The sequence below is a fragment of the Macrobrachium rosenbergii genome, chromosome 51, assembly GCF_040412425.1.
Source record: "Macrobrachium rosenbergii isolate ZJJX-2024 chromosome 51, ASM4041242v1, whole genome shotgun sequence".
NCBI lineage: Eukaryota > Metazoa > Arthropoda > Malacostraca > Decapoda > Palaemonidae > Macrobrachium > Macrobrachium rosenbergii.
The window spans coordinates 67,122,705-67,136,425 of NC_089791.1; the positions used below are offsets into that span (position 1 = coordinate 67,122,705).

At 45.3% G+C, this 13,721-nt stretch overlaps 1 protein-coding gene across 1 annotated transcript in view; it reads left to right on the plus strand.

Annotated features, from left to right (window-relative positions):
- Nucleotides 1-13,721, plus strand: part of Sap-r (Saposin-related) — a 168,492-nt gene that overhangs the window by 23,712 nt on the left and 131,059 nt on the right. The window contains exon 4 of the mRNA XM_067095684.1: nucleotides 11,233-11,380. Coding sequence (XP_066951785.1) covers nucleotides 11,233-11,380 — 148 coding nt within the window. The remainder of the gene's footprint in view (nucleotides 1-11,232; nucleotides 11,381-13,721) is intronic.

A 13,721-nucleotide genomic window follows, 5' to 3' on the forward strand; every position in this document is an offset into this window, starting at 1 on the left:
CTGTTGTTTTTCATCCTGCCGCTTCTGTATACACTATACTACTAATGAACTGCCTCTCGCTTCACCCTTTTCAACACTTCCAAACCTATCAAGGTGTGATATTTTTATTGTTTTTCAGGATGAGGTTACCCCAGCTTTCTGCTAATGTCTTCATAGTGTGCTCCTGAACTGAATCAGTGTTATGTAAACACACACACGCCTGTAGAATGGTTCAATGCCTTTTTGGTTGTGGCTTACTTCACTAAGACTCTCTCCATGTAGATGTTTACCTGGTTTGTAATGATCTAATGATTAGTGCACTGGTTGTGGAAAATTAACAGATATGGCCATTTTTTCCATGTCTTTACCCCATTTTGCAATTCTCCGTTAGCAGCCACATATGGCATTACAGTACTCAGTTTAATACCCATGTATGAGAGGGTAATAGTATTTTAAAGGTGGAAAAATTCAAGGTTAAGGTTGTTTTGGTTCTTTTGTGAATGAAGTTTACTGCCAACTGAATGATAGAAATTAGGAAGGGTTATCCCCTAATATTGTTCAGCAGTAAAAAAAGCATACAATTATAGACTTTTGGTGTATGCCAATTTGTATGTCCACTCCCACCTATCAAGGATGTAAACTGTAATTTCCAGCCAAGTAAATTTCCCTGTCAAAGATTCCTTGCATAAGTTTTTCCCTGTGATTAATTCTTCAAATGGCATTTTCTCATTTGAAAGTTTTGAGCTAAGAGAATGTTCACTTGATAATTCCCAATCTAAAAATTGCGTTGTTCCGACACGATATACAAACCATCTGTCCTTTACATTAGGAATTACTTTCAGCGAAACTGGAAGTGGCGGTTGAACTTTCGAACTTGGTGTTTAGGTAGTTAATTACCGTCCGTGAGGCAGGAGTCCCGCCTGCCCAGATGTAAACATTCCCATTTGCTTTTGGCCATCATGCAATGCAGATATGTTTCTTGCTCTCAGCCTTGGCTGCTGTTGAGCTGTTTTCCCAGTGGGATCATCCTTTTTCCTTGCTAGTGAGTGCTTTGTCTATTTGTTCTCAGTATGCAAGCCCATGAGGGAAATAAACCTTGTAAGACCGCCTTCCCCCAGTGAGTGTCCTGGGGTTGGCGGGAAGAAGTGCAGTAGCTTTAGGTCTAATATTGATGTGGACCCGCACGCCCTTTGCTCCTCTTGCAGGGGTTGTGTGTTCACGGTTATCTACTCGTGCTGAGTGTTGCTCCTGGTCAGCTGAGCAGTGGGCAAAGTTTGGAGGGAGGAAACAGTACCGAAGAAAGCCTTCCAAGGCGTCATCTGAGGGTTATACACCCCCAATGACTCCTTTGGCGGCTAACCCTTCAGGATTTTCTTTCTCCTGGCAAACTTCCCCTTCTGGCTGCCTCTCCTTTGGGAGAGGACTCCCCTTCGTCTTCTTTGCATGCTTCGTTGGCTGTAGAAAAGGGGGAGCGAACAATCAGGACAACTTCTTCTTGAGGCCTCTGCTCACCCTGGGGGGGAATTTTTTCCCCCGGGAGCGAGTAGATACTCCCTCCATTGACCCAACTTTTTCCCTAGGTTTGGTGGTAAAGGCTTCTCTCGGGCAGGCTACGGATCTGACTTCTACTTGGCTCCACCTGCGTCTCCCTGGCCTCCCATCACTGGAGGGTCTCCTTGCCCATCTGACTGGTGCTCCGGTGGTAACCCACGCCGCGCTGCTGCTACCACCAGCACTGTGACTATGACAGCTTTTTCCAAGATGCCGGTGACTGTCTCTTCTCACCTGGGGACCCAGGTGACTGCTGTGCCCACATTCCAGCACACACAGTGCCTCTGCCTTCTGGCTTCTCCGTGGCTGCGCTGTCCAAGCCAGGACCCTCCATGATGGTGACCTCTTCCGTGCCTCATGTTATGGTTCCTGCTCCTGTTCTTCCTGGCTTTACTGGCTCCTGGGCTATCCTGGCTGCTCCACCTGCCCAGGCTATCCCTGTCACCCTGGTTACGGCTCCTGGCTTCCCTGGCTTCCCAGGCTCTCAGCCTGTCCTGGCTCCCCCACCTGCCCAGGCTGGTCTGGTTGCCCCAGTCGCTGCTCCTGGCTCTCCTGACTCCTGGGCTGTACTGGCTGCCCTGGTTGCTGCTGCCTCCACTGTTGACGAATCTGCTGCCCGGGTTGCTCCCGCTACCCCCGCTACCCTGGCCACCCTGGCTGCTCCTGTGACATCTGCGGCTCCCTCCTGGATGGGGGTTTTGACTGCCATCCTGAAGAAGTCATCTTCATCGTCATTGTCGTCGTCTGGCACCTCCTCCCCTTCTTCTTCCGAGGCTCGTCGGTCAAAGAAGAAGGAGGCTGTTCTTCTCCCCCCCCTTAGAAATCCCATTCTTGGACTTCTTAAGGACTGCCTCCTTCCACAGGGGAGGCAGTGGGATCTCTCGTCGGCTCTTCCCGTCCTTCAGGTCAGGAAACCGAATTGTTGACCCCTGGGTCTAGTGATTCGGGAGCTGTGGGCATGCAAACCTTGGTCTGCACACCCGTTGCCGCTCCTAAGAAGTCCGCTTTGAAGGCTGGCGCTGTGTCGGGTGCTCGGTCATGAACCGCTCTGAATACCCAGGCCTCTGAGGAGTCCCAAACCAATACCAGAGAGTCTGCTCTCTGTAGCGATTCGGGCACAGGACAGGAGAAGGAGCCAAGACATGCAGATGTCTTGGCTCCGCCTGCTTCACTGCCCCCAGTGCCAAGCCAGGTTCCCAGGTGGTACTTTGGTCTCTTGAGTCTGAGCGTCTGGCGAGACACAGAGAGGAGGTTCCCTGTACAGTCTTCTTTTGAGGTCCCGACCTCGAATAAGACTGGGGCCCCTTCAAGAGGACAGCGCAAGTTCTTGTCAGCCAGCCGCATGTTTGACTCCACCAGTCCCCGATCATGTTCGCGTGACTGGCCTGGCTTAGTCCAGTCAAGTGCCTGGCACAGCTCACGTGAACCACTACTCTCTCTTTGGGACATTGCTTCGCCAAGGCAAAAGCGCTCTCCTGGACCCGGGCTGCTGTCACTGCAGGTTGACTCCTGTCCCCTGAAAGTTTTTCTAGCCTAACCTGCCCAAAAATGCTACAATTATCCGGTCCACCCACTTGTTCACATGGTTCTTTTATTATATAATCCAGCTTACGACTACAAAAACCACAAAACAAACTTACAACCCAAAATTAACAACTTAACTATCAGATAGCTCTCTCTACTGCATCACACTCTATTCAACACCCCTCCTGCATTTGTTTACATTTTCTCCCTCTTGCCATTTTCGTCGTATGACGTCACTTCCTATGACGTCACAACCAGATACTTTTAAACAAATAATGCTTTGCTATAAAAACAAAATTAAACCTGCTTTTTATACATTTTGTAACTCCCACACCATTTCACTAATGCAGAAACTAAAAATGAATAGTAATGATTAACTTCTGAAACTAACATATAACCACACTTATCTCCTCCTCCCTCCCCTCCAGTCTCTTCTTATCCTAATCCCTTCTAATCTCCATTATTCTCCAATTCTTTACCCTCTATGTAATTTCTAATACTTTCCCCTGAAACTCCAGCTTTAGTCAATACATCAGCTATTTGATGCTTTCCTTTTATCCATCTCACCTCCATTATTTCTCCAGATTCTATTGTTTCTCTTATTGCTGTAATATCAATTTTTAATCTCTCAATACTGATTCCAGTACTTGATTTTATTGCAGTCATTAGGGTTTTACTATCAATTTTAACCAATGCCTCTACTTTTCTCCCTCCTCCTATCTCTTCCCACAAATGTGTGAAATATATCAATCCTTCTATGGCATCCCCCACACTCAGAGCTTCTGTTTCAATGGTAGACTTTGCTACTCTTCTGGATTTTCTGGATTTCCACAGTATGGGACTTCTCTTACCATCTGTGAAAGATATCACATAACCTAATTGTGTATGACCACCTTCAATATTCCCAAATGAAGCATCTACATAGGCTTCCCAATAAATCTTTTCTTCTTCTAGCTCACTCAGTATCACTTCTCCCATTATGCTCTTAGTTTTTCTCACTATTTTAATCAGCTTTTTCATATCTTGAGTCGTTCATTCTTTAAAAGCTTTACTTAATTCACTAACATCATATGATATTTCTGGCATGGTATGTAGCGATACCCAATTCAACTACTCTACCACTGATCTATATTCTATTAAATCCTTTTGTCCTAATACTCTATTACCTGTAAATCTTCTAGCTTCTGGTTCCTTTATAGAATTTATATACTGCCACTGATTAAGACAAATTCCATTTTCCTTATGCTCTGCGATTACTCCTATATACTTGAAACTTTTACTGTCTTGTTCTCTTACTTGCAATTTCCCTTTCAATTTCCCAATTGTTTCCTTGAAACATCCTTCACTTCCTTTTTAGGTTATTATATTAGGTTCTAATCTACTTCTCTCACCTTTAAACTCCACCAGTTTTACCACCTTACAATACCATGCCTTTGCTGCATCCTTGACTCCACAAACAGTTTTGTTCAATTTCCATAATCCACTCCAACCATCTTCACTAGGTGGTTTAAGATATATATACCTCTCATTGTATTTCATCATCTTGTAGATATGCAGTTTTTACATCTATTGTATAACAATTCCAGTCTTTTCGTTTTACTACTGTCAAACAAAATTTTAAAATTTTGCCAGTACATGTAGGAGCATCTTTTTCCCATTTGGCCATTTCTTCTTCAAAACTTCTAGCTACTAATCTTGCTTTACATATCCTTTCCCCCCACTTTTACCTTTTCAGTTACTATCCATGTTATAGATATAGCTTTTTGTCCAATGTCATTTACCTTATATACCCTGTTTTCTCTCCAGCTTTGCAGTTCTTTTTCTTTAGCTCCAATGACACTTCTATTTTCAAATCCTAGCAAAACCTCTTCTTCATCTTCAATTTTTTCTACATGACTATAATCTGTTAAGTTAACCCATTCCTTGTCAGTCCAAGATTTGCTTGATCTTTTTCCTGCAAGACTTAATATAGTCCACTCTTCTACTAGTCCTGTATTTTTGTTTATAGCTTAAAGGGAGGGAAAACCACGCTCTGCTACCACTTGAAAGTTTTTCTAGCCCAACCCGTCCAAAAATGCTACAATTGTGCGATCCACCCACCTGTTCATTATGTTCTTCTTTTATAATATAACCCAGCTTATGACTACAAAAACCACAAAACAGACTTACAACCCAAAATTAATAACCTAACCATCAGAGAGCTCTCTCTACTGCATCACACACTATTTAACATTCCCGCCTGCATTTGTTTACACTTTCTTCCTCCTGCCATTTTTGTCCTGTGACGTCACAACAAGAACAGATACTTTTAAACATAAAGATTGCTTTGCTGTAAAAACATCTTATAAAATTAAACGTGCTTTTTATACATTTTGTAAAGTCACACCATTTCACTAATGCACAAAGTAAAGATAAAATAATAATGATTAACTTCTAAAACTAACATATAATCACCCTCAACCTCCTGGGTTTCCTTGGGAGGGGTGAGTCGGACAGGAGGAACTCTGGAGACTCCTCTCCCCAGAGTTCGACTACAAAGGCATATGTACCTGGCTCAGTCCTTGGATTGACTAGGTCGTACACCCGCGTAGTGCAGGAAGACTCCAAGGGGTTTCCCGAGGTTCTCCCTCCTGCTGGGAGAGTAGAGCCTGAGGACTGCACCCTGGAAGGACTCGAGGGTCCTCTCCCCCAGGATGTGGACACCCCTGAGATACAGAGGACCTTTGCAGAGGTCATTGTACTGATCCATCAGCACAACGACCTTGGGGAAGGGACTACTTCCTCTTCTGTGGATTGTCCTTCACGCCTCAGATTCTTCTGGGGTCCAAAAAAGGAACCCAAGGTTTCAGTGGGGCTGCCGTGGTCCACACTTGCTGAAGGAGTTCTCGATCAAGTGAATAATCTTGTTTCTGGGCAAGATAATTCACTTCGTTCGAACCGTTCAGATAAGCTGCTTCCTCCTCCTCTGCCTCGACAGAAGTGCTTCTATATGCCTTCAGAGAGGCCATTGCCAACCAAGCAGATTGACCCAGACCTGGTGTGCCTAGGCCCAGGTCTCTCACTGCAGCAGCTTACTGCTGAAGGAATCTCCCTCTCGCAGGAAGAAGCAGCAACCCTGGAAGCCACCACTATGGTGGCTCTCCAGGCAGTCTACTGGCTGGATCTGTGGTCATTCAGTATCCAAAGTGGCTGCCTCCTTGGGTGCTATCGTGTCAGGAGGACACTGGTTTTGGGAGGCTGTGCCAGTCTGGAGGTAGAGCCATTTTTACCTTGCCCACCAGACGGCAAACCTGTGGGTGAACCTGGTGTTAAAGAGAAGAGACGCTGTCCTTTCTTGTTTTGCCAGGTCTGTTGGTCCCGAGTCGGCAATGACCCTACGGAATGGACTGTTGGTGGGTTCTGCCTCTCTCTTCCCGAGAGAGCTGGTGGATGCTGCGGTGGACAAGCGTTGGGCCGAAGAAAGCGACCACCTTGTCCACCAGGCAGTGGCCAAGACCTACGGGTCTTTGCACCCCACTGCGGCTCGGCCTTTGGGCCAGGCTATCACTTCCTCGGCCCCCAAGAAGTCCAAGACTTCGAAGGGTTCCTGCGGGAACACCAGCCTCCTTCTTCCGCTGGGAAGGGTGGGCAATTGTGCCCTTTTCATCGATCTCTTTCCAGTCCGGTAAAGGGGGCAAGGCAAAGAAGAAGAGGGGGAAATGCTAGGAGCGGCATTCCCCTCCAGCTGCTGCCAATGGTGGCGGGGTGCCTGTTGAGCCATTGGGCAATATGGCAGTGATACAGAGCGGAGACCTGGACAGTGGATGTCCTCTGGGAGGGACATCTACTCCCCTTCGAGTCTCGGCCACCCCTCACCAACGCTCCGGTCCGCTCAGTACGTACGTTCCTGGTTCAATGAAGGATCTCGAGTCTCGGCCACCCCTCACCAACTCTCCAGTCTGTCTCAGTACGTACATTCCTGGTTCAATGAAGGATCTCGCACTCAGGCAAGAAGTGCAAGCCATGCTGAGCAAGGGTGCTGTGGAAATCATGTTGGATCAGTCCCCAGGCTTTTACAGCCGTGTCCTCCTCATGGAGAAAGATTCAGGGGGCTGGAGACTGATCATGGACCTCTCTCCTCTGAATCGATTCGTTTGTCAGACTCGGTTCACAATGGAGACAGCTTATTCCGTGCTCATCTCCATGAGGGAGAACGACTTCATGCTTACAGTGGATATGAAGGATGCATATTTTCAAATACCCAGCCATCCATCCTCCCACAAGTACCTTTGCTTTATCCTCAGGGAGATGATGTTCCAATTCAGGGCACTCTTGTTTCGGGCTCTCGACCGCTCTCCAGGTGTTCATGTAAGTGTTCACCTTAGTGTCAGCTCGGGCCCATTTGCACAGAATATGCCTATTTAGGTATCTCAACAATTGACTGGTCCCGGTGAGCTCCTGCATCAGGACAGGAACCAGCTCCTCGAGTTTTGCCATGATCTAGGGATGGTGGTAAATCTCGAGAAGTCAAATCTCACCCCCCCAAGCAGAGGATAAAGTACCTGGGCATGATGATAGATATGGTAGCAGCAAGAGTCTTCCCCTCAGGCTCTCGTATCAGCAGGTTCAGGAAGGCAGCACAGCTGTTCCTGTCTCAACAGGAGCAGCCAGCTCGGCATTGGCAAGTCGTCATCGGTCACCTGTCTTCATTGGAGAAGCTGGTCCCTCATGGGCGTCTACACCTTCGGTCCCTGCAGTGGCAACTGAAGGAGTACTGGTCCCAGTCTTGCACAACCCAGTCTTTTCTCATCCCTCTCTTGGAGGAGATGAAAGAGGACCTAGACTGGTGGATGGATGACAGGAACCTCTTAATAGGAGTATGCCTTCATACTCCCCCTCCAGACATGCTTTTGTTCTTGGATGCATCAACTGACGGATGGGGCACACACCTGGAGGAGTTGCTGACTTCGGGAGTGTGGCGCCAAGATGACAATCACCTTCACGTCAACATCCCAGAACTCAAGGCGCCCCTCTTGGCCCTCCAAGAGTTTCAGGATCGAGTGATGGGACACTCCGTGATGTTGATGAGCGACAACACTACGTTAGCGTCATACGTCAACAAGCAAGGGGGGCCTGGTGTCCCTTCTTCTTCATCAGCTGACAATGTGCTCTGGCTCACTCGGTAGAGCTGTCACCCAGATACATTCCAGGCAAGAGGAATGTAGTGGCAAACAAGCTCAGCTGCCAGAATCAGGTGATAGGGATAGCGTGGTTCCTCCACCCAGACATCGCGGAGGGGTTGTTCAATCTGTGGGGATGTCCAGTCATAGATATGTTTGCCACCCGGCACAACAGGAAACTTCAGGTCTTCTGTTCAGATGTGCCAGACCCAGGGCCAGCTGCGGAGGATGTGCTGCAACACCCTTGGGACAACTTCGACGTCTACGCCTTTCCTCTGTTTTGTCTGATTCGCAGAGTGATCAGCCTAGTGATGACCACCCTGAATCTCAGGATGATTCTGGTGGCTCCCAAATGGCCGCAGGCTGTTTGGTATCCCGACCTGCTAGCTCTTCTTTCTGAGGCACCAAGAGAGATTCCTCCCTGGCCCAACCTGCTATGTCAACCCTACGTAGAGCAGTACCACCAGACTGCACTCCCTGTGTCTTCATGGCTGGCGGTTATCCAGCATCTCCCGCGAATGAGAGACTTTTCGCATTGCGCAGCAATGGAGATGGCTGGACACCTCCGGCAGTCCTCTGCATTGGTCTACCAGGGAAAGTGGGCCGTCTTCTGTGGTTGTTGTCATAGACAGGGTATCTCTCCAGTCGGAGCTACTGTTCGGCAGGTCACGGACTTCCTCGTCTTTCTTCGCTGAGAGAAGCCTCTCTCCTTTTCAGCTATAAAAGGCTACAGAGCCACACTGCTTAGTCTTGCAGCTGAAGGGAGTAGATATCTCCTCTTCTTTCAAGATTTCTCTACTGATGAGGAGCTTCGAGATGTCTTGCCCACCCTGGGAACTCAGGCCCCCTGCATGTGATGTGGCTCTCGTTCTAAGGAGCCTGACTCATGCACCGTACGAGCCTTACAAAAGTTGTCAGACAGGTATCTGACCCTCAGGACCATCTTCCTGCTTGCCCCGGCATCGGCGAAGAGAGTAGAACTTCACGGACTTTCCTTTGATGTTAAACACTTGAGGGGATGGGGATCAGTTATGCTCTATTTCATCCCGGACTTCTTAGCAAAGACTCAACCCATCAGTCCCTGACTCTAGGTTTGAGTCCTTCACAATCCCCGCCCTGGAGGACTTTGTTGGTAATGGCCCAGATGATGGCCCTGCTGTGTCCTGTTAGAGTGCTGCGGCGCTATCTGAAGAGAACTCGCCATCTCTGGCCAGAGTGTCAACAACTCTTCGTTAGTGCTGTCTCGGCCAAGAAAGAAGTGTTCAAGAACACGATTTCTTCTGGCTTCATGAGATGATTAGGAGACTACTCTGCTGCTGGAGAAGATGACACCAGTACCTTCTGCCTGAGGGCTCACAAAGTCTGGAGCATTGGTCCGACCCTCGCATTCTGGAAGAACCTGTCAGTTCCTCAGGTATTGAAAGTGGGCTTTGGTCTCAACAGACCACTTTCACTTCTTTCTACCTTTGGGATATTGCCCACAAGTTCTTGGACATCTTTTCCTTGGGACCTGTGGTGGCTGCTCAACAAGTTGTGTAGCTTACCCAGCTCCTCTAACGGGACAGGGTTGCATCTTGCCTAGGGTGTGTGGTTGTGGATGTGAGAATGAATGTGGGAGTGACTGGCCTTTCCTTCCCTTCCCTTCCCTTCCCCTGCCTCTCTTCCTGCGGGCAGAGAGTGGACATGCCGTTACATACTGGATCTGGCGGTCGATGCAGGTAAGCATACACTTCGAGCTTCTGTTCTATTTCCTTTCAGGATCATAGAAGCAAGCCCGCTCCTTCCTCTAGCAAGGGAAGGAAGGAGACCATGACAATAAGACAAAGCTGATACGTGCACAGGCAGTCCCTTGTTATAGGCTATCTGGTTTATCGGCGCTTGTTTAGCGATGAAAATCACCAATTTTTAGCTCTGTGCTGATTCCGCTGATCAGCACTGATAATTGGGTGTTGGTGCTGATAAATTTTTAACAGAGGTGCCGATAACCAAAAATTGGTGATTTTCGGTTATCTTCATGCTGTTATATAACCGGGGACTGCCTTTATTTGCCTTACTGTAGCTGACTGTTTAAGGTTTATCCTAGCCTATTTTTGTATGAAATGATGGCTTCCTCATTCATATGAAAAAGCCCAGAAGTGACGATCTTGCGTTTCCTGCAACCCGATCACTTTGTCAGAGGCAGGTTTTTCCTTCCTCGCTCGGTCAACCAGGAAAGGAACCCAAGGTGTAGCAAACTCCAGTCAGTTCATAGAGACTCACTCAGATTCCTCCCTCAACCAGTGAGTCTTCCTGACGTAAAGGACTGATGGCTTGTATATCGTGTCGGAACAAATCACAATTTTTTAAAGTAAATTGAATTTTTCCTAACTATACAAACCTGAGGTCCTTTACATTACATTTTCATACCCACCTCATGCCACCCCCTCAATCTGACACCTGGGCCGAAAGGCAAATTGGAATGTTTACATCCGGGCAGGCAGGACTCTGGCCTCCCAGACGGTAGTTAACTGTTTAACCACTTTGTTCGAAAGTTCAACGGCCATTTCCAGCTATGGTGAAAGTAATTCCTAGTGTAAAGGACCTCAGGTTTGTATAGTTAGGAAAAATATAATTTGCTTTAAAAAATTGTGATATTGTTTACCAGGGAGGCTGCCCTAAACAGGTGGTCTGTCTCCATTTTGTGACTCCCTGTCGTTTGATATGACTAGGATGTCTTTGTCGTTCATTTAAATTGAAAAGAGTGCAGAGAAAGTGTTATTAGGAGAGCTGCATTCTTAAGGAAAATATTACTAAGCCAAGTTGATAAAAACAAAAATCTGCCACAAAGTTGATCTGCTTAAGATTTTGCAGTTTTTAGATTTTCTACTTGGAGAGTGTGGGGTGGATTTTTAACCGTATACCTTCTTGTTATGAATTGGGTGTGAAAAACTTGTTAACCAGGGGAGTTAACTAATGGTGCTCTTAATGTTCACCTTGTATTGTTAGCATCAGATTTTCTTATTGCATTTTTCTTCTGCAGGAATGCCAAGGAATGTGGGGCTGTTAGGCATTGCATCCAGACAATATGGGAGAAGCAGATATTACCAGAGGATAATGATGACATTTGCACACTTTGCAAGAATATGGTGCAAGAGGCACGTGATCAGCTCCTCAGCAATGAAACGCAGGTACAATATAGTTAAAGGTTTTTTTTAGATATATTCTAGTTAAGTCTTTGGCAAATAAAGTCAAGTTTCAATAATGCCTCGGAGCTTTGTGCAATAGGTAAAGCAAAGCAAATATAAAGTTACTTGCACTGTAGGCACTACATGAAAGTACTTGCAACATCCCTTCAGCCCCCTAGCTGCACCCAATTCTTAGCCTTCAACTTGACCTTCATTCCACTTCTTGTGGGGTTTTCTCCTAGTTTCATCTTTGGATCCTTGTACTTCATTTCAAATTATTTTCTTAATATGTTATATCTTGTCCAGCCACCACAGCTCTTCCTTTTCGCTGTCATAAGCACTGAATGGCAGGGTGTGCCTGACTTTACAGCCTAAATTCAATGATGAATTCATTTATCCTACAATTTTCTTATTATGCAGTGTTAGCATATTTAAGATGACTGTGACTTGGAAAAGTTATGTGTTCATCATTATTATAAATTAGTTTTACAAGACAGCATTCGCATCCAAACAACATGTTAGTATTATTTAGAAAAGGGATATTACACCTCATGGAAGTGGTGTATTTTGCGAGGGATATTAGACCTCATGGAAGTGGTGTATTTTGCAGGACCTCGATGATTGTATTATATGTGAGATTAAAGTACAAACAAGATCAACACTCAAGTGTGAGGTATCAGGAAGAGGGTATCCCCAGGGTAGAATATTAAAGTGTTACCTTTTCTGCACCAGCTATCGGTGTCATTGCAAAAATAATCCCCAAGAATATAATGTATGTACTCATTATTTGTGGATGAGCTCTCAATATCATTGGCAGCCTCAAGAATGGTAGTGGTATAATCACAACTTCAGCAAAGTATCAACAGAATAGTGAAATTGGCATAAATATGTGGTTTTAGATTCTTGGCAACAAGAACTGTATTAATTTGTCAAATAAGGGATATCCATCCGGATCCAGGTTTACATATGAATGGACAAAGGTTCCTTGTGTTAGAGAAGCAGCGTTCCTGGGGTAGATATTTGATAGTAAGCTCTCATTTAACCCTTTCGCTGCGGATTTGCGAATACGTACGTTTCACAGCATTGTGCAAATTTTCAGTGAAAAATTGAAAATGCTTAAAATTTACTGAAACCAATTTTTGTGTTCTAGAACCATTTTATTTTCAGAATTTAACATTATTTTTGCTTGGATATATCATTTTCTGACTTGAATTATTTGATAAAAAGGTAAAAATTAAGAAAAATCACAAATAATTCTTTTTCTTAGATGACTTTATTAATTTCACCAACAATCCTTTACCTAATTCATCAATTTATTTTCCAGACTTACCTGCAGATATATTTTTGTACACTCTATAGGTATGATATGTCTCAAAACATGGATTGATACAGAGAGGTGGCTTTTCAACACACTGATCACAAAAATAGGTTGTTTGCTTTCTCTTACATTCTCCTTGACCTTTCTTCAAGCAATTCTTTGGCAAGGTAGAGCATACAACATATTGGGGCTTGTGGTTTTTGTTAACATACTGTGCTGGAAAATGCCTTTCAGTTAATCTAGATTCCATAGGATTTGAATATCTACCCCTTCTTTGAGTTTTGCTCCCCTTATACCCTTCTAACAGTGTTAATAATTTTTTCCCGGAATTTTTTTTATCAAGCTTAACAGTGGGATTCTGAATATTATAACATAAGTTTGAGTTTACTAATGCTGCCTCAACTATAAAGTGCCAAATGACTTGGTACCATTTCTGGCTCTTTCTTTTGTAAGGATATGTTGAACAAAGTTGATCAAACTTATCAACTCCCCCCATATACTTATTATATTCTACATGAACGCAGGGCTTATCAATTTCTCTGTCTCCCTTGGTTGTGTCTTGCCAAGAACAAGCAAGCATTTTACCATCACTTCTCACCCATGTTAGTGGTAAAGCTCCCTTTTTAAATATCTAACTTCCTGGTAGTTACATATATATAGCTTTATCCCTGATTAAATCATTGCCAGGCAGAAATTCAAAATTGTGTCAATCGCGATAGATGAGTCAGGTGGCCATACCTGAGCCCTCTACCAGGTAACTAGAACCATTCCCAATTGTCCTCAGAAATTCCCTGCCGTCGTTCTATCAACACGTTGGAAATTCGCTCTACTTTGGTTTGCTTTACTACAATTGGTGAAGTACCCATTACTTGTTTGGTTTTTGTTGATGGCTTTCGCTGATTTTGGATCTTCCCTGGATTTTCGTTTCTCATTGTTAACCTATCTGTTCGGTTTCTGACTGTTACAATTGTTCTTTGTACTTGCTTTTCAAGATGGCTGACCCTGTTGTTAGAATGTGTGTTAGGG